Below are 20,901 nucleotides of genomic sequence, written 5' to 3'. Positions count from 1 at the left end.
TTATCAATCACTTGGAGGACTTATAGCATTATACATCTTTCTCTGAAAACCAGGTTTACTTGTTGCATTGTAACAACAAAGGAGCATTTCGGGGAGAATTTACATTGGTGGTTGGTGTCACGCCTTGATCTGTTTCACCTGTCCTTGTCTTCACCCCCCTCCATCTTCCCCATTATCTCCTGGGTACTTATACCTGTGTTCTTTGTTTGTCTGTTGCCAATTCGTCTTGTTTATCAAGTCAACCAGTGTTTTGTCTCAGCTCCTGCTTTTCCCCAGTCTCGCTTTTCTCACTCACCTGGTTTTGGCCTTTGCCTGTCCTGTCTCTGAGCCCGCCTGCCTGACCACACTGCCTGCTCCTGACCCTGCCTGCCGTCCTGTGCCTTTGCCCCTACTCTGGATTACCGACCTCTGCCTGACCTGACCATGACTGCCGTCCTGTGCCTTTGCCCCTACTCTGGATTATCGACCCCTGCCTGCCTTGACCTGTCGTTTGCCTGCCCATGTTGCTGTAATAAACATAGTTACTTCAACACAGTCTGTATTTGGGTCTTACCTGAAACGTGATAGTTGGAAGAACTAACGACAAATGTTAGGATAATTTATGTAAAAGTTTACGAGAACTAAAACAACAAAGATTAGGAGAAAAATTTAAAAAATTAGAAAACTGTGATTAAGCTTAGGGAAAGGGTTAGGGACGGGGAAGCTAAAATGCTACACTTGTCCCTGACACAACTTGAAGATGCAACCTTTGGATTGCCAGATGTTATACTACCACCAACCTCCCATCTTTAGTTTCTGTCTAAAGTAACTAGACCATTAGTACATACCATACAACTTAGAGGTGCAGAAAAATACGTATCGTATATTCGTATGGCTTTGAGACCAGGCTGCATGACCTTACCGCTGGCCTTGGGATAGGCTTTTGGGGTTTCTTTGAGCCAAGCTTCTTCATAGCATTGTAGTATTTCTTCTGTTCCTCTGTCATGAAGATGTCTTGACCTCCAAAGTAAAGAGGCAAGACAAACCTAGTTAAATTCCTGCAGCTCTTATACATTTCTAGTCCATTATTGAGGGGAGAAAATCATCAATACCTTAAATACCTTAAATAGAAAATGTATGCACGTATCATTGCCTGATTACTACAACACAAAATACTTATCTTTTTCTTTTGCTGATTGAAGTTGTCTATAATGACACCAATGAAGAGGTTGAGTGTAAAGAAGGATCCAAATATGATGAATACCACAAAGTACATATACATGTACAGATTAACTTCATAGTCGGGTTGATCTTCCAACTGTAATAGAATAGCATAGTATTACCATACATTATAGAACGGGTGGGTCTAATCCATAATGCTGATTGGTTAAAACCGTAATCCAACCGGTGTCTATTCCCCAAGTTACCACTGGTTGAATCCATGATGTTAAAATGCCTATTTATTCTGTTCCATCTGACTGCACCATCCCATCAGCCCAGCCAGGAACATTATAAACTTGATCTCCACTATAAAAAGCATCTAGACATTATCTCACATTTCTTTTACACTAACATCTTGTTTTCAACAGCAGAGATTTGTATAAACCTTGTTGTCTGTCTCTCCGACATTTGCAACATTGTTTCAATATTCAAATTCTATCTCCAGCTGTCCCATAGTAATGAACGTGTTGGGAGCGGGGACGAGACAGACAGACAAGCAGACAGCGTTTCTCAGCCAGTCGAAATCATGAATCAGCTGGTATCATTTTTATGAATAAATACAGTGCATTCAGAATGTATTCAGACCACTTTACCTTTTCCACATTTTGTTATGTTACAGCCTTCTTCTAAAATTGATTAAATAAATAAAAATAAATGAATAAAACAAATCCTCATATTAAAAATAAAAAACAGAAATACCTTATTTACATAAGCATTCAGAATCTTTGCTATATGATTCAAAATTAAGCTCAGCTGCATCCTGTTTCCATTGATCATCATTGAGATATTTCTACAACTTGATTGGAGTCCACCTGTGGTAAATTCAATTGATTGGACATGATTTGGAAAGGCACACACCTGTATATACAGTGCCTTGCGAAAGTATTCGGCCCCCTTGAACTTTGCGACCTTTTGCCACATTTCAGGCTTAAAACATAAAGATATAAAACTGTATTTTTTGTGAAGAATCAACAACAAGAGGGACACAATCATGAAGTGGAACGACATTTATTGGATATTTCAAACTTTTTTAACAAATCAAAAACTGAAAAATTGGGCGTGCAAAATTATTCAGCCCCCTTAAGTTAATACTTTGTAGCGCCACCTTTTGCTGCGATTACAGCTGTAAGTCGCTTGGGGTATGTCTCTATCAGTTTTGCACATCGAGAGACTGACATTTTTTCCCATTCCTCCTTGCAAAACAGCTCGAGCTCAGTGAGGTTGGATGGAGAGCATTTGTGAACAGCAGTTTTCAGTTCTTTCCACAGATTCTCGATTGGATTCAGGTCTGGACTTTGACTTGGCCATTCTAACACCTGGATATGTTTATTTTTGAACCATTCCATTGTAGATTTTGCTTTATGTTTTGGATCATTGTCTTGTTGGAAGACAAATCTCCGTCCCAGTCTCAGGTCTTTTGCAGACTCCATCAGGTTTTCTTCCAGAATGGTCCTGTATTTGGCTCCATCCATCTTCCCATCAATTTTAACCATCTTCCCTGTCCCTGCTGAAGAAAAGCAGGCCCAAACCATGATGCTGCCACCACCATGTTTGACAGTGTGGATGATGTGTTCAGGGTGATGAGCTGTGTTGCTTTTACGCCAAACATAACGTTTTGCATTGTTGCCAAAAAGTTCAATTTTGGTTTAATCTGACCAGAGCACCTTCTTCCACATGTTTGGTGTGTCTCCCAGGTGGCTTGTGGCAAACTTTAAACAACACTTTTTATATCTTTAAGAAATGGCTTTCTTCTTGCCACTCTTCCATAAAGGCCAGATTTGTGCAATATGCGACTGATTGTTGTCCTATGGACAGAGTCTCCCACCTCAGCTGTAGATCTCTGCAGTTCATCCAGAGTGATCATGGGCCTCTTGGCTGCATCTCTGATCAGTCTTCTCCTTGTATGAGCTGAAAGTTTAGAGGGACGGCCAGGTCTTGGTAGATATGCAGTGGTCTGATGCTCCTTCCATTTCAATATTATCGCTTGCACAGTGCTCCTTGGGATGTTTAAAGCTTGGGAAATCTTTTTGTATCCAAATCTGGCTTTAAACTTCTTCACAACAGTATCTCGGACCTGCCTGGTGTGTTCCTTGTTCTTCATGATGCTTTCTGCGCTTTTAACGGACCTCTGAGACTATCACAGTGCAGGTGCATTTATACGGAGACTTGATTACACACAGGTGGATTGTATTTATCATCATTAGTCATTTAGGTCAACATTGGATCATTCAGAGATCCTCACTGAACTTCTGGAGAGAGTTTGCTGCACTGAAAGTAAAGGGGCTGAATAATTTTGCACGCCCAATTTTTCAGTTTTTGATTTGTTAAAAAAGTTTGAAATATCCAATAAATGTTCCACTTCATGATTGTGTCCCTCTTGTTGTTGATTCTTCACAAAAAAATACAGTTTTATATCTTTATGTTTTAAGCCTGAAATGTGGCAAAAGGTCGCAAAGTTCAAGGGGGCCGAATACTTTCGCAAGGCACTGTATAAGGTCCCGCATTTGTCTAGCAAAAACCAAGCCATGAGGTCGAAGGAATTGTCCGTAGAGCTCCAAGACAGGATTTTGTTAAGGCACAGATCAGGAGAAGGGTACCAACAACATTTCTGTAGCATTGAAGGTCCCCAAGAACCTTCAATGCATTCGTAAATGGAAGTTTGGTACCTTGTTGATGAACACCTGCTCCAGAGCGCTCAGGACCTCAGACTGGGGTGAAGGTTCACCTTCTAACAGGACAACGCCCCTAAGCACAAAGCCAAGACAACGCAGGAGTGGCTTCGGGACAAGTCTCTGAATGTCCTTGAGTGGCCCAGTCAGAGCCCAGATGAACCTGATCAAACATCTCTGGAGAGACCTCAAAATAGCTTTGCAGCAACGCTTCCCATCCAAGCTTGTAGCATCATATCCAAGAAGACTTGAGGCTTCAATCGCTGCCAAAGGTGCTTCAACAAATTACTGAGTAAAGGGCCTGAATACTTATATAAATGTTATATTCCAGATGTCATTTTTTTTTATAAATTTGAAAGAATTTGAAGAATGTCATTATGGGGTATTGTGTGTAGATTGATGAGGGAAAAACAAAACAATTTTATACATTTTTGAATAAGGCTGTAACGTAACAAAATGTGGAAAAAGTCAAGGGGTCTGAATACTTTCCGAATGCACTGTACAAAGACATGTCAATTGAAAAAAGGTCAAACAAAACTAATCGCAACTGGTCTTTCCAGCTTCCGTTTGAAGTGATTGTGTTAGCTGTGTTGTTCACAAGCTCCTCTTTTTATTTATTTTTTTATTTTAGTAGGCAAGTCAGTTAAGAACAAATTCTTATTTTCAATGACGGCCTAGGAACAGTGGGTTAACTACCTGTTCAAGGGCAGAACGACAGATTTTGTACCTTGTTAGCTCAGGGATTTGAACTTGCAACCTTTCGGTTACTAGTCCAATGCTCTAACCACTAGGCTACACTGCCGCCCCAGAACAAGTGAGAATATTTTCTATGCCATGGGAAATTCGATCATTGTTATGGCTGTATCCAAATAAATGTCTCTAGAAAACAGCTTAATCAAATGCAAATGCAGCTACTTTGTTGTTATTCTGGCTGCAATTTTTGAAGTGACTGTAAGTTAGCCGTAGTTGGCTAGCTAGCAAGCAAGGGATAAGAATGTTGCCAGCCAGTATGGAACATTTAGAACGAACGACTTGGTCGCGTCTCTAGCAACCGAACCGATAGAACGAACGACCAGCTGGTTTGGATAGCAACCCTAGATTTGTGTTGGGACAATATCTTGTGGAAGGATTAAATTTTGAATAAATTAATCAAAATAAAGATTTTTTTAAATGAAATTATGTCAATCATTATTTGAATATGTTGGTAACCCGTTGTATAAAAGTGCTAATGCCCTCAAAGCCGGTGTTTGCTATTGGCATGGTTTGCCGGTACTCGACTTCATCCCGTGCCTAACAACACCGTGCCAATATATCATTCAAACACCAACTTCTCAGGTATTGTCACCTAATTAACAATATCATACAAACAACAACACTATGATATATAAATTGAAAATGTGCAAACACAAGCAGCCATTAGCCTGAAATACCTTGTGAAAGGTATTCCTGAAAATACTTACATTGCGAGAGTCCACAGCTGCATACATGATGTCCATCCAGCCTTTGAATGTAGCCTCAGAGAAAGTAAGGAACATTTTATTACTTAGTAGTTAAGACACTAGTTCAGAAGTACATCGCCCTCACACAACTCACCTGCCCACACAGAATTGGTACAAAACCTTTGACGCAGATCCAGTCTCTATCAATAAAATATTTCTGGTGATATGAGAGAGAGCAGCTCACCACTTGTAACAGTGCCAGATAGCCCGCTCCCACGTTATCAAAGTTGATCTTGACATTCTTCCAGTAGGCACCTTCCAAAGCCAAACATTCTGTCTTGTTAGCTACATCTCTAACTTTGAAACGCTCCTGCGTGGTGATGTTGACACAATGGTAGTATTTCCCTGCAAACAGGTTAACGCCCATGATGCTGAAGATGAGCCAGAAGATGAGGCAGACCAGCAGCACATTGAAGATGGAGGGGATGGCTCCGAGCAGAGCGTTGACCACCACCTGTAAGGATTCACACACGGCCTCAGTCTCAGATGTAAGAGCATAGACGATATCTCATTGGGTCATTTGCAGAACTGACAAGAAATAATTGTTGACTTTGGTGATGGTGAAAATAGGAAAACACACGAGTAAAGTGTTTAAATGGCTGTGTACACATCAGTCAAAACTCAACACAAGAATCACTAACACCACAGCTTATTAACAACAATGACCACAGCAAGGTGAGAAGCAAAGGAAAGAACAAGGAGAAGAGGGGGAGTGTATCTGTAAAGGAGATACTGTAGGCTATGTTTACGTTTTAGTGAATCACATTTAGGCTACAGTGGGGAAAAAAACGAAACAGAAAAAACCTTGTAGAGGCAGGATGAAGTCACATAATTTGTTTACTGTAAATAAAAATACAAACACACAAGTAGTGTTCACATTAAAGGCAGTCCCCCGCAGCAAGACACATCCAAACACAGTACCGTTTCAGAGAACATCAATATAGAGCCAGCGAAGCAATGAGAAGTCAGTCATACAGATGGGAGAATTCAGTGACAACCACGTGAGGAGAGACCGTCGTCACAGTACTGGTGGAAATCTAGCCAACCACAACATGCGAGAATCTGATCGATAAGAGCTACATTGATTATAGCAGTCGACACCCATCCTGCACATATGACATAAGCATCCAAACCCCTGGCTAGAGCTTGTATTGCACCGTAAAATATACATTCCAGTGAGAGTACCACACATTTTTAAGATGGTTAATTAAGTGCAGTAGCCTCCAAGACTTCAGTTTGTTCACATTTTTTAAAGTAAAGTGAATGCGTTATTCCGCGCCTTATTTATTCGTTTTCAATAACGCTGACATCCTCTGATGAGTGCACATGGCCTGCCAGTGGGACTGACGGAAACTCTCATCCTGAAAACCAGGGTTGGGATCGATTCCAGTCAATCAGTAAGTACACTGAAATTCCAATTCTCTTCAATGCTTTTTAAATTAGACAAATTTGGAATTGGAGTTTGGTTAACTTTCTGAGTTGACTGGAATTCAAATGGAATTGACCACAACCCTGCTGAAAACACATATAGCTGGAAAATGAGGAATAGGAGAGGAAAGGTAACTCTAAATATACATGCATGGAGTGAGTGAACTTTACATTCTCCAGCTGTTGGGATGCAGTGGACCTTAGTTTGACTACAGAGCTCTGTGCCCATGCAGGGCGCTGATGTCACGCTGGTAAAAGGCTGTGATGATATGCACGGTGAAGCAACAGGACAGGGCTCTGGTCTGATGACTCTTACCCTCATGCCCTCGAAGCGGGACAGCGCTCTCAGGGGCCTCAGTGCTCGTAGAGTCCTCAGGGACTTGATGGCACTCAGCTCAGCGTAGCCCAGGGCGTTGGCCACAAGACTGACAAGAGACACCTGTAAACACAATGACTCCATGAGAAGAGACGAAGGACTGGCTGGCACAGGCTTTCTCCTGGGCCTCAAACAATAGTTTTAAACCAGGAAATAGGTCACTCTATCGCCTTAGCTACACGACAGTAGCATTTCTACATTGAAACGTCAAGGCAATGTCTCAAAACAAGCTAATTGGGAACCTTGCCAGACTACATACAGTATATTTTGTGCAAGTGAAAAGGTTGTTTCAAAAGAAGACCTACGTCGACAATGAGGAAGTCCAGCCAGCACCAAGCGTTGGTGAAGTATTTGGCGAATCCATAGGCCACCCACTTCAGCAACATCTCCAGGATGAAGATGTGGGTGAAGACTTTGTCTGCAAACTCTAACACCGTCTTAATGGTCTTCCTCTTCTCGATGTAGATGTCCTCAAATGCCTTGGTGTAGACACACTCAAATCAGATGATCCCGTCCTATACACCACAGTAATCTCACACTCTAGGGTAGTAGCTGCTGCCTTGTCAGATCTGTTGCCAGTTATTTCTGTGTCAAGCGGTCACAGAATTGTCAATGACACAATACTGAGCCCGTTGAACAACAGAGCAGCTGCATGTGTTACAGCATTTCTACTCCTTTGTAGTTTTTCATAAGGGTCAGACAATGGAGGAGAATTTGCTGTCATTCGCTGAATTTGCTGTGAGCTGCTGTCAGAGCAGCTCACAGATCACTGCACCTGTACATAGCCCATCTGTAAATAGCCCATCAAATCCACCTCATCCCCATACTGTATTTATTTATTTATCTTGCTCCTTTGCTCCCAAGTATCTCAACTTGCACATTCATCCCCTGCACATCCTACCATTCCAGTGTTTAATTGCTATATTGTAATTACTTTGCCACCATGGCCTATTTATTGCCTTACCTCTCTTATCCTACCTCATTTGCACACGCTGTATATAGATTTTGCTACTGTATTATTGATTGTATGTTTGTTTATTCCATGTGTAACTCTGAATTGTTGTATGTGTCGAACTGCTTTGCTTTATCTTGGCCAGGTCGCAGTTGCAAATGAGAACTTGTTCTCAACTGGCCTACCTGGTTAAATAAAGGTGAAATCAAATGTAAAAAAAAGAATAATTTGCCAGCCCCCTCTGCCATACTCTCAGATCCTTCCCCCGAATCCTTACTTCCCCACTTACCAGCGCTCCACTGCTGAGCAGGATCATGAAGATGATAAAGCTCTCAAACCAGTTGTGCTCCACTATCCTGAAACAAGTTTTTCTCAACGTCCACCACATCTTCCACTTGGCCTCATCATCGTTCACTTGGCAGCATTGGAATCTGCGGACACATCCTGAAAGCAGACAGCATGTAGGTTCATTGGAGCAGATGTTACAATTCAACTTATTTTTCCCCCAAAAAATGTGTCTTGTGTTTCTAGTTTCTGATCTTATCCATTCTATTTCTGGGTTCCAGCTTGTTATGCCTGAAGTTGTTATGCAAAAGACGATACCCACATCCTGAGACCTTGTATCTCTCACCATCAGTGAAGCAGCCTTCAGGTTCCATGGACTCCTCAGGCTCCATTCCCACCGAGCCCTCTCCCTCTCCTGGGGGCCTAATGTCCACTGTACTGCCCTCTGAGGAGCTCAGCGGATGGTCTTCAGATAGCTGCTGCAAAGGGAGCCAAGCCAGAGCAACATTAGCACAGCACACCCATGACAGGCCCTGGGACACTAGCATCTGCCCGGGAGCTGACATACTGAGCCTCATTACAATGGGTCACCCAGTGATGCAAGGGTACTGCCATATGTAAGCTCACAGGGTCTTTCTCTTTGTCTAGAGTTGTATATCATTTCATGCAGAATCAATCAAAATTACCTCCAGACTTAGAAGATGAGACACGTATAGTTTGGAAAGTCAAATTGCAGGCTAACACATGCATAAGCGCTGTTGAAATATATTTTTGTATCTTAATAAATGTCTGTAGGTAAAAATGATTTCACTTGAGTCATTATGGCATGCGTTCTCTAAAAGTGTATGCTTGAACCAAGCCTGTGATCTAAATTATAGAACATGTGTGCTCCAGTATTTTCATGTCCAGGACTTTTTGACCCAAACAAACTGGTCTTTTCCCCTTCACATTTTCCTCATTGACATGAAAACACATATGTCCAGTTGCTAAGCAGTAGACAAGCCGTAGTCATTTCAAGAAGAGGGCAGCCTGCATTAGCTTAACAGCAGATATAACAGTGTTGTGCACTTTAACCAAGACAGGCATTAAGGAGTTCGCATTCCAGGCTCGTGTCAGATTAAAACCACCTGATCACGCATTAAACACCCGAGACAAGGTAACTTGAGAGAGTAATGTGATCATACTGGGGAAGCAATTAATAGAAAATAGAATAGAAAACTGAGCGCTTAGAACATTTCCAAATACAGTGTAAGAACTAGAGGACTAACATCTGCCAACCATGTGGATGTGACCAATAAAATGTGGTTTGATTTGGAAAGCTGATTTTAGGAGAGGTGTGCTGGATTACAAGGAATAGCAGCCTCCCCATGCAATGATGTCAAGCATCTAATACTGTTGACAATGTTCAAAGATGTTCCAGTTTTTCCAATAATTAAGCTTATTCAGCGTTTCTCCTCGAGCACTTTGTATGTTTCTACTAGGTGTGTCTTCCAACCGCCTTGAACTGAGAGCAGCCTTGCGTTAATGCCTTTCTGGGGAGTACAGTAGCACTGAGCTGTCATGGGACCCAGCTAATGCAGAATGGTGAATGATGTAAGCATGCTATGACGATATATGCGCTGGGAATACTCCGTTTGACTACGCTACCGCAATCACACAGGTGTTTGACCTTCAATTTAGGTACTATTGTAGGCACTATGATATCTTCTCATTTCCACATACAGTATACTCTACTATCTGTTGGTAGCTCAAGAAGTTGCACCTCTTTTGGACTTGAACTTATCCAGGTACCGAAGTCAAATATAATTAGTCGCTACTATATACAGTAAGTACACGCTTTGAAAAATGCTATCTAGAACCTAAAAGGGTTCTTCCGCTGTCCCCATAGGAGAACCCTTTGACGAACCCTTTTTGGTTTCAGGTAGAATACCTAGAACCAAAAAGGGTTCTCCTATGGGGACAGCCAAATAACCCTTTTGTAACTATTTTTTTCCCCCTGAGTATAATATGTCCTGTATTCCTACCTGCACTATCATTAATAACGGTATGCCTACTAGCAACAACATTCATTTTGTTAGAAACCCAGCTGATTGAAATAAGGATGGTCCTCTTAAAAACAAGCATTTGTAATCACCTGCTTTCGTCATTCCATTATGCATCATATTTGCCAAATGAAAATGCCATAGTAAATGTTCGGGCTGTGAACCATTCCTCCAATACATTTTTGACCGTCAGAAAAACCATTACTCTACAGCATATAAGTCAAATTTGTCACGTTCCAGGTGATCTCTGGCTGCTGAAAGATCCGCCCCACAAAAAACTAAACCAAACTAAAGGGACAAAACTAATAACAATCATGGGTTGGTCTGTGGATGAAAATGGTGGTTTTGCTCATTCATAAAAAATAAAGCATTGCAAAGAAGCCTTAAAACAATCAGGGTTGGCAGCATCAGAACGGCTGCTGAACGTATATAAAAATGAAGTAGGGAGTAAAATATGATCAAGCAGAAACAAACATAGATGATCAATCTAACAAAAAGGTTGTTCTTTGTTGGTAAATGGAATAGGCAATCTCCACGGTTAGTGTTATGTACAATAAAGTGGTCTTACAAGTCTCCTCTCATTGAAAACCTTGAGAGCGTCTGTGAAACAGCTGCAATAACAAATGGGGTTAAGTGTGGTAAGTTACTGTGCCACATGCTACCTTGTCTGGGAGCAAAGCAAGTTAGTCACATATTAACGTCTCAAAAAGTACATTTACAAGCGAAGGAAATACAATCTCACCAAATTTCCAACAGTCATTATTGTTCAACGAGAAATAGGAAGTACACTACCATAACAGCACAAACAGCACAGTACAACAACGTCAGCAAAATAAATCTGTAACACAGTGACATTTTATGATTGTCTGACTGCAATGATACCATAGATACTAATTGACAGTTGGCACTCAAGTTTGCACCATGTTCTGGGGGAGAGTGAGAGCCCGAAATGGGCCTTTTTACAACTCCATGCAATAAAGCTCCCTAAAGAGGAGGATGTAGCTGCAGAGCACTTCGATTTAAATGGCACATCATGTCATCTGAAGACGAGGATTCCCTTGTCTCTGTGGCCTCTCCTCATTAAAGGGTTGTTGTATAAGGATCCATAATGTCACATGCATCATACTTGGCTTGCCATGTGGCGTGGGTTAAGTGCGCCAGCATGACCACGGCAATGGAACGTTCTACTCATCTGAAACAGCAAATGTATCCGCAGAGGACCACACCACAGACCAACATCTGAATCGGTCTTCATCCATCGCTCATGTTCTTTTCGTCTCTGGCTCCGTTCGGCCAGAACGTGAAACCGAAAGCCGTAGAGACATCGGAGGCTCACAGGAACATGTTAAAGTAATCACTAATGGCCCAAGCCTAACATGAGATCTGCGAAATGACCTCGACTCACATGTCTGTCTTTGACATTTCGAACTGTGATAAGCGTCTTGGAGGGACTAAGTGTTTATGTCCCCAGGATTTTTAAAAAGGTGATCATTTCATGCAGCGCAAATCGAGAGATTGAAGACCAGAAAAAAAAAACAGGTCTTAACGTTAATGCGGTTGGTAATGGCATGGAAACACAATCTATCTCAAAAGGCTTCTGGCTCGTGAGACTGCTTTGAAATACATCTGCGTCATCAAAGCTTTATTATTAAAAGGTCAAGTTTGGGAGCAGTAAAACAGTGAGCGGACATCACCTTATTCTTTATCTATGTATTATTGTGTAGGCCTACAATATTTTAGCCAGCTCCAGTTTTGGGCCATATGCCCATCATGCAACGAGAGATCAGATAATGCTGGTGACCCTTGTGTTTATTTTCCGATAACAATTGCTTGTTTTCCATTTCATATGATTGAAAACCAAGCCCTCAATAGGCTACCCTTAACCCTTAACCATATGCATCCCTTTCCACAGAGGGTTCTACACGGAACCCAAAAAGTGTTCTACCTGGAATCAAAACGGGTTCTCCTATGGGGACAACCGAAAACCCTTTTGGAAACGTTTTTCCTAAGAGTGTAGGCTATAGCGAAGGCTGGTTCAACAGCAATCCATTGTCTTTTTTTATCCTGTCGATTTTATGATATCACGCTTCTGACCCCAAGCTATTTACAACTATTGTTGTTGTTTGAAGAAAAAAAATGGACATCTTGTTTTCTGTTTAATTTTATTAAAAAACTAATCCGGCTCATGTAACAAATAACAATTTTGAATTCATGGTGAACGTCCAGCTCACATGCAATGCAATTTAGGGGCTGTCTGCTATTTCTGGAGAAGTTTGGGAGCAGCATAACGGTCAGTAGACATTCTCTTAATATTGGTTCTTTGTCCAGAGTCTGTGGAGAGTTGGATGTGCATAAAAGCCTCCATTGTCTGAGTTGCCTTAATATTATTTGCACACGGGGAGACATTATGGTGCCTGTAACTGTATTTAGACATAACCTACAGTATTTAGACATAACCTACAGTATTTAGACATAACCTACTGTATTTAGACATAACCTACTGTATTTAGACATAACCTACTGTATTTAGACAACCTCCAGTATTTAGACATAGCCTACTGTATTTAGACATAACCTACTGTATTTAGACATAACCTACTGTATTTAGACATAACCTCCTGTATTTAGACATAACCTCCAGTATTTAGACATAACCTACTGTATTTAGACATAACCTACTGTATTTAGACATAACCGCCTGTATTTAGACATAACCTCCTGTATTTAGACATAACCTCCAGTATTTAGACATAACCTACTGTATTTAGACATAACCTACTGTATTTAGACATAACCTCCTGTATTTAGACATAACCTCCAGTATTTAGACATAACCTCCAGTATTTAGACATAACCTACTGTATTTAGACATAACCTACTGTATTTAGACATAACCTCCTGTATTTAGACATAACCTCCAGTATTTAGACATAACCTCCAGTATTTAGACATAACCTACTGTATTTAGACATAACCTACTGTATTTAGACATAACCTCCAGTATTTAGACATAACCTCCAGTATTTAGACATAACCTACTGTATTTAGACATAACCTCCAATATTTAGACATAACCTCCAGTATTTAGACATAACCTCCAGTATTTAGACATAACCTCCAGTATTTAGACATAACCTCCAGTATTTAGACATAACCTACAGTATTTAGACATAACCTCCAGTATTTAGACATAACCTACAGTATTTAGACATAACCTACTGTATTTAGACATAACCTACAGTATTTAGACATAACCTACTGTATTTAGACATAACCTACAGTATTTAGACATAACCTACTGTATTTAGACATAACCTACTGTATTTAGACATAACCTCCAGTATTTAGACATAACCTCCATTATTTAGACATAACCTCCAGCATTTAAAACAAGTTGTTGTTTTGTGTTGATTAGAATTTGATAGAATTGTTGACTCTTTTGAAGCCTTATCAATAGTGAATTTAATATTGTTTCTTGACAACTTTTGGTAATTCCATGGCTCAGACATAGCAGACATAATGCAACTGAACAATATATTTCCATGTTGAAGCCATGTAATTAGGCTTCTTACAACGTCGACTGCAAACATGTAGCAAAGATGGGTTATTTTGTTTCCGTAGGTTATTTAACAAATTAGGCAATAGCAGACTAACATCGGAATTGGAGTTGATGACAACGCAATACATAAAAGACCATAAAAACACATCCAGAAGTAACTTCATCAAAACCCAACCCTTTCGCGCCACCGCTAGCTGCTACTAATTCCGGTTGTGAAAACAGCCCAGAATATTTCTGACCCCCCCCCCCCCCAAACCTATACCGCCAGCACAAAGATTCACCATTGCTTTAGGTTTGTTAAAATACAGCCCCGAGAGTGTTTATGTTAGCTCCCTGGTACATATGAGTCACTGCAGCTGTTCTACCTCCCTAACCTACAATTGATTAACACCCCAGTGAGTGAACAGTAGGTGGCAGGCCAGCAATCCCCTCTTTATAAGCTCTAATGTGCCAAACAAGCACACTATGATTACATTTGACCATCACCTGGCTCTGGCTGTCACAATTTGCAGCAGAGGAGGCTGGTGGGAGGAGGCATAGGAGGATGGGCTCATTGTAATGGCTGTAATGGAATGGAAACCACGTTTGACTCCTTTCCATTTTTTACATTCCAATGAGTCCGTCCTCCTATAGTTCCCCCCCACCAGCCTCCTCTGATTTTCAGATACTACATCAGTGCAATAATCTCTAATAAGTCATTCTAATGTAAATTTTTTAGATAATGTGTACAAACAACAGAAAACAAGCAGATTTGCATTACATCACTGTCCTTTTTTTTAAAGCTCATAACGTCGCTGTCCATTTTTCAAATCCTTAACCTAGATCATCACTTGATTTCAAACTATGTACAAGAATCTGAGACTGTGAACTACTTCCACATTGTTCCACATAGAATCATGCTCACCTCTTTGCTTTCCTCTATGTCAGAGGAATCGCTGCTGAAGTCCTCAGTGTTGAGGTCCGACTCTCCCACAGCGATGGGCACTGTGACGGTCAGGCTGGCGTTGTGGAGGAACGGCATATAGTCAGTGTTGTCATTCATTATGTACTTCCCTGCTGCATTGCTGCACACCCCCACTCCCAACCCACTGGTGGCGCCATTGCCATCCTTTATGTAATCGGGGTCTTTCATGATCTCCACAGTGGTGTGGTTGGAGTTCCAGTTGGTCCCCATGGTTTTGTGGAGGTCATCCAGGGTCGTGTCCTCGTTCAGGCTCCTCTTCTTCTTCCTCAGACAGATGCTTTGGAAAGAGCGGCGCACCAAGGCCTTGACGAAGGCGACGCCCTGGTGGATGCGGTCTATGGCCACCGTCAGATTGTTCATCTCGCTGTCATCATCCGTGGCCGCCAGGTTATCAGCACTGAACGAGCTCAGCAGCAAGGCCAGGAACAGATTCAGGACCTGCCACACACACACACACACACGCTCAACTGATGGTTTAAAGTTACTGTAATTGATTTACGGTGGATTAACAGTGTTGTTAACAGTCATACGGAGATACAGTAGAGCTGAAAACGTACCACTAGGTTCCCGATGACCATGACCATCAGGAAGACGATGAGACACATGCTCTGACCAGCCACCTCCATACAGTCCCACATGGTCTCGATCCACTCCCCACACAGCACCCGGAACACAATCAGGAAGGAGTGGAAGAAGTCATGCATGTGCCACCGGGGCAGTGTGCAGTCTGTAGAGATCTTACACACACAGTCTCTGTAGCTCTTCCCAAAAAGCTGCATGCCCACCACGGCGAAGATGAAGACAATGATGGCCAGTACGAGGGTGAGATTACCCAAGGCCCCCACTGAGTTACCAATGATCTTGATCAGCTTGTTCAGTGTGGGCCAAGACTTGGCCAGTTTGAATACTCTCAGCTGCATACAAAGAGAAGAATGGGATTAATATTAATTTCTATTCCAATATGTTGACAGTCTACTTTTATACCAGTGATTATTGACTGAAACTGCAGCATTTTGGATGCTGTGCTGGAGTGTCGATGCTCTTACCAATCGGAATGATCTGAGGACAGACATTCCAGACACGTTGGCCAAGCCAAGCTCCATCAAGCTCAAACTGACAATGATACCATCAAATATATTCCAGCCTTCCTGAAAATAAATGTACGGATCCAAAGCAATAATCTTGAAACACATCTCAGCTGTGAAGATACCCGTGAACACCTGAGTAAAACAACACACAAGAACAGTGACAACAGTAATTAACATGTCATGTGCTTAAAATGGCCGATGTTAAAGTGATTATGGCAAAAACAAATGACATGTGACTGCGTACCAGGTTTCCCACATAAAGCATGGTGTTGAACTCCCCAGACATTTGGTAATGCTCCATAGCCATGAACACTGTGTTCATGACAATACATATGGTGATAGCTAGGTCTACAAACGGGTCCATCACGATCATCTTGACTATTTTCTTGATCCTCAGCCACTTCGGACAACAGTCCCAGATGAGGAAGGTGTTGGCAAACTTGTACCAGCAAGGAGGGCACTTCTGTCTCGATTCTTCAAGTTCTGATACATACAGAGGAGAAATAACAGAGAAACATGTGTTTTATGAATGTGCTCTCATTTTGTCTGTTCATGCTATTTGTTCTAGGGGGTGAATGGGGTATGGTATAGTCGTACACACCTTCCATAGTGTTGGTTATAACACTAGCTACACTGAGCGCCCTCTGCCTGGCAACTGGGTCTTCCAGGAAGTCCATAGAGGCCTGGTACGATCCATATCGGGCCTTTCTATACTCTGTCTCCGTAGAGTTTTCCTGGAGTTACATCATTTGGAAGCATTATCAATGTATTAATAAGTCATGGCAAACCAATTGCATCGGCAATATTCTGTATCTCAGCACAATGTAACCACCAAAGAGGGCCATGTTCAAGGGCCAATTAATCTCTTAACCAGGAAGTCATTATCTGTTCAACCAAAAAATACTGTATTTCTAATCACATCAATAGAAATATTTTAATAGTTTCTTATCTATATGGAATAAATAAAAATCTATATGAAAATCCAAACCTGTTTAATACTGCTTTATATTTATTATTTTTAACTAAATGTAATCTTTAGTGTGTAACTGTATGTAAATATAACATAAGTAATGTTTAGGTAGTCAAGGAGAGAAAGAAGGAAGAGAGAGAAGGAAAGGAACAAGATGCACACTACAAGACCACAGCCGAGCTAGAGTAGAGGCACGGCAGGCAGAAACAGAACAGAACTGGTTTAGAGACAGCAGAACATAACTGGTTTAGAGACAGCAGAACAGAACTGGTTTAGAGACAGCAGAACATAACTGGTTTAGAGACAGCAGAACAGAACTGGTTTAGGCCATCCAGGCTAAACTACACTTCCTTGCATTGTCACCAGTAGAGGCCTTATCTACTGTCACCTCTGGCAGAAGGAGTCCCTCAGGTGACTTGGGGAGTGAAGCCCCGCCCACTAGGGACACCACCCCGTTGCAGTCGACGGAGCTGTGCATCTTCCCATTTGCTGAAGGCACGACGTGTGATGGCGTGCTGTTCTGGCTCACGTTGCTGGAGCGCCGGTTGCTCCGCCGAGGGACAAACAGAGAGCCCCGGCGACTGTCGTTGTCCTCGAAAGTGCTGTTCTCATCGTCTGCAAAGTCGTTCTCCGAGCCTATGTCCCGCGCACGGTCCCGGAAGCTGTAGAGGCTAGCCCGGCTGTTCCGTCTGGACGAGAACAGGGGTCCGCGGATACTCAGGAAGGACTGGGAGAAAAATACATTCCTCAGTGCCTGTCACTGGCATAAGCATGGGTTGAGAAGTGGAGTAATTTAAGATGGAAGAATGGGTCCTGCAGAGGGTGATTGTGATGAAGATGATGCAATGATGTTGATTATCTAGAGCAGTGGTTCCCAAACTTTTTATAGTCCCGTACCCCTTCAAACATTCACCCTCCAGCTGCATACCCCCTCTAGCACCAGGGTCAGCGGACTCTCAAATGTTTGTTTTTCCATCATTGTAAGCCTGCCACACACACAATACGATACATAAGAATGAGTGGCAGTTTTTGTCACAACCCGGCTCGTGGGAAGTAACAAAGAGCTCTGATAGGACCAGAGCACAAATAAAAATATAATAATAATCAATAATGTTGCTCGTTATTTAGCCATCTTACATATAAAACCTTATTTGTTCATCAAAAAATGGTGAATAACTCACCACAGGTTAATGAGAAGGTTGTGCTTGAAAGGATGCACGTAACTGCAATGTTGGGTTGTATTGGAGAGAGTCTCAGTTTTAAATAATTTCCCACACACAGTCTGTGCCTGTATTTAGTGGCCGGGAATCTACTCTCACATAAGTACGTGGTTGCAAAGGACATCAGTGTCATAACAGTGCGATTTGCCAAGGCAATAAACTCTGAGCGCAGTCCTATCCAGAAATCTGTCAGTGGTTTCTGATTAAAATTCATTTTCACAGAACCGCTTGTTGAAATTTCAATGAGGTTCTCTTGTTCAGTTATCGGTAAGTGGACTGGAGACAGGGCATAAAAGGGATAACGAATCCAGCTGTTTGTGTCATCCATTTCGGAAAAGTACCTGCGGAATTGCGCACCCAGCTCACTCAGGTGCTTCGCTATATCACATTTGACATTGTCCATAAGCTTAAGTTCATTTGCCCACAAAAAAAATCATACAATGATGGAAAGACCTGTGTGTTGTCCATGCTAATGCAGACAGAAAGGAGCTTCAACTTCTTAAATGATAGCCTCAATTCTGTCCCGCACATTGAATACAGTTGCGGAGAGTCCCTGTAATCCCTGATTCAGATCATTCAGGCGAGAAAACCCAGGTAGGCCAGTCGTAAGCCAGTCGTGTGAGAAACTCGTCATCATGCAAGCGGTCAGACAAGTGGAAATTATGGTCAGTAAAGAAAACTTTAAGCTCATCTCTCAATTCCAAAAAACGTGTCAATACTTTGCCCCTTGATAACCAGCGTACTTCTGTATGTTGTAAAAGCATTACATTGCATAAGCAGAAAATACACGAGAGTTCAGGGGCCTTGATTAAAAAGGGTTAACCATTTTCACTGTAGTGCCCAAAACATCTTTCAAGCTGTCAGGCATTCCCTTGACAGCAAGAGCCTCTCGGTGGATGCTGCAGTGTACCCAAGTGGCGTCGGGAGCAACTGCTTGCACGCGCATTACCACTCCATTATGTCTCCCTGTCATGACCACCAATGTCCATTTAATGTCACAAAGCTGTCCAGTACTTTCAAAATATCCTCTCCTGTTGTCCTGGTTTCCAGTGGTTAGCAGAAGAGGATGTCTTCCTTAATTGACCCCCCATTAATGTAACAGACATATATCAGGAGCTGTGTCAGGCCCTGTTGACTCATCCAGCTGTAACGCATAGAATTCACTGACTTGTACGCGAAGCAGAAATTGTTTCAAAACATTTCCTGCCATGTCACTGAGGCATCGTGAAACAGTGCTGTTTGATGAAGGCATTGTCTGGTATAGTTTTTGTTGGCCTTTTCCCCCAGCATTGTCCATTCCATATCCGTGGTAGCAGGAAGAATTAAGTCCTCCACAATAGTATGGGGCCTGCCTGTCCTAGCCACTCGGTAGCTCACCATATAAGACGCTTCTAGCCCATTCTTCTTAATGGTATCTGTTGCTTTTATACGTCTTACTACTCTAAAGTTGTCTTTATTCTCGCTTAAAAAAACTCCCGTGGCTTATTTTTCAAATTGTCACATTCCCATGAGAGAGTAACGGTTAATGTGATTGGATGTTCATTATTTGACACTGTTTGACATTGTGTTGTTATTTCGCTGAACAGTAGATGGTTTCATTTTATTTTTGGCAGTGAAATGAGGGTACTCAGGCGGGAAAAAAACTCACCCAAATGTATAGCCCCGTTGGAAAATATAAATGTACTGTTTGAAAATGTGAAGAAGAATTTATTTTGATTTATTTGGCATACCCCCGACGGCATTGTGCGTACCCCAGTTTGGGAATACCTGATCTAGAAGACGACCTCAGGAATAATATAAAAGGAAATGTGCAAGAGCACGATGAAGGGGATAATGATGATAAGGACGACAAGCACAATCCTGTTGCCTCTGCTGAGGAGGATGCTGATGAGGAGGATGCTGATGAAGAGGATAGTGATTACGATGAAAATGCAATTGAAAGATGACAGTGCTGCTGAAAATGGAGATGATAGAGTAGCGTTGATATTGATAATGCCGAAAATAATAATGATGATAAAATGAATAGATTCACTAAGGAGTGTGTAGCATGCACAGCAATTCACCAATACAGCGAACACACATGCTTTTGACAGCCAAAGGTAAAGGTAGGGTAAAGCAGTATGTTAAATTATCCTGACCTGGTATGGTGTTGAACAGCTCATGTCATAGTTGTGCAGGTTAGAGGCATCCATGGAGAAGCGGAAGTGACTCTTTTTCATACTGCTTTCGGACTCAGACCTGTGACACTTGTCATTGTCCTCTCTCTCCTCCTCCCTCTGCTTCCTCTTCTTGCGCCTGTTGCGCCTCTCTTTGGCGCTCTTGGAGCTGAGTTTGGAGGCCTCTGAGGAGGACTCAGTGAGGTCCCCTCTCTCACTGAACTCCCCACTCTCAGCCGCCATCACCGTTGCCGCCGCCTGTAAACGAATCAACACACCTAAGCTATGGCCGTCAGAGGAAACACGTGAGAAATAGACACAATGGGCTATTAAATGCCTTCTAAATTTAAATTAAATTACATTTACCTTTGAATACCTTTGAACATTTGTTATCTGAATTCTTAAAAAAATCTTGGCCATTTTCAGTTTAAGATAAATAAGAATATGAAGAGTATATTTCCAAAATGCTATATCCACTATTTTTTTCACATTT

At 41.9% G+C, this 20,901-nt stretch overlaps 1 protein-coding gene across 1 annotated transcript in view; it reads right to left on the bottom strand.

Annotated features, from left to right (window-relative positions):
• Window positions 1-20,901, bottom strand: part of scn1laa (sodium channel, voltage-gated, type I-like, alpha) — a 49,069-nt gene that overhangs the window by 7,284 nt on the left and 20,884 nt on the right. The window contains exons 11-25 of the mRNA XM_020461674.2: window positions 20,391-20,666; window positions 17,388-17,759; window positions 16,664-16,796; window positions 16,307-16,545; window positions 16,021-16,194; window positions 15,532-15,888; window positions 14,915-15,412; window positions 8,756-8,888; window positions 8,414-8,568; window positions 7,478-7,651; window positions 7,113-7,235; window positions 5,553-5,822; window positions 5,330-5,383; window positions 1,160-1,297; window positions 902-1,006 (exon numbers count right to left, since the gene is read on the bottom strand). Of these exons, the coding sequence (XP_020317263.1) occupies window positions 902-1,006; window positions 1,160-1,297; window positions 5,330-5,383; window positions 5,553-5,822; window positions 7,113-7,235; window positions 7,478-7,651; window positions 8,414-8,568; window positions 8,756-8,888; window positions 14,915-15,412; window positions 15,532-15,888; window positions 16,021-16,194; window positions 16,307-16,545; window positions 16,664-16,796; window positions 17,388-17,759; window positions 20,391-20,666 (3,201 nt within the window). The remainder of the gene's footprint in view (window positions 1-901; window positions 1,007-1,159; window positions 1,298-5,329; window positions 5,384-5,552; window positions 5,823-7,112; window positions 7,236-7,477; window positions 7,652-8,413; window positions 8,569-8,755; window positions 8,889-14,914; window positions 15,413-15,531; window positions 15,889-16,020; window positions 16,195-16,306; window positions 16,546-16,663; window positions 16,797-17,387; window positions 17,760-20,390; window positions 20,667-20,901) is intronic.

This window comes from Oncorhynchus kisutch, linkage group LG26 (genome assembly GCF_002021735.2).
Source record: "Oncorhynchus kisutch isolate 150728-3 linkage group LG26, Okis_V2, whole genome shotgun sequence".
In the NCBI taxonomy this organism is placed as follows: domain Eukaryota; kingdom Metazoa; phylum Chordata; class Actinopteri; order Salmoniformes; family Salmonidae; genus Oncorhynchus; species Oncorhynchus kisutch.
Note: the sequence above shows the minus strand (reverse complement) of the source record. Positions and strands in the feature narration are given on the sequence as shown.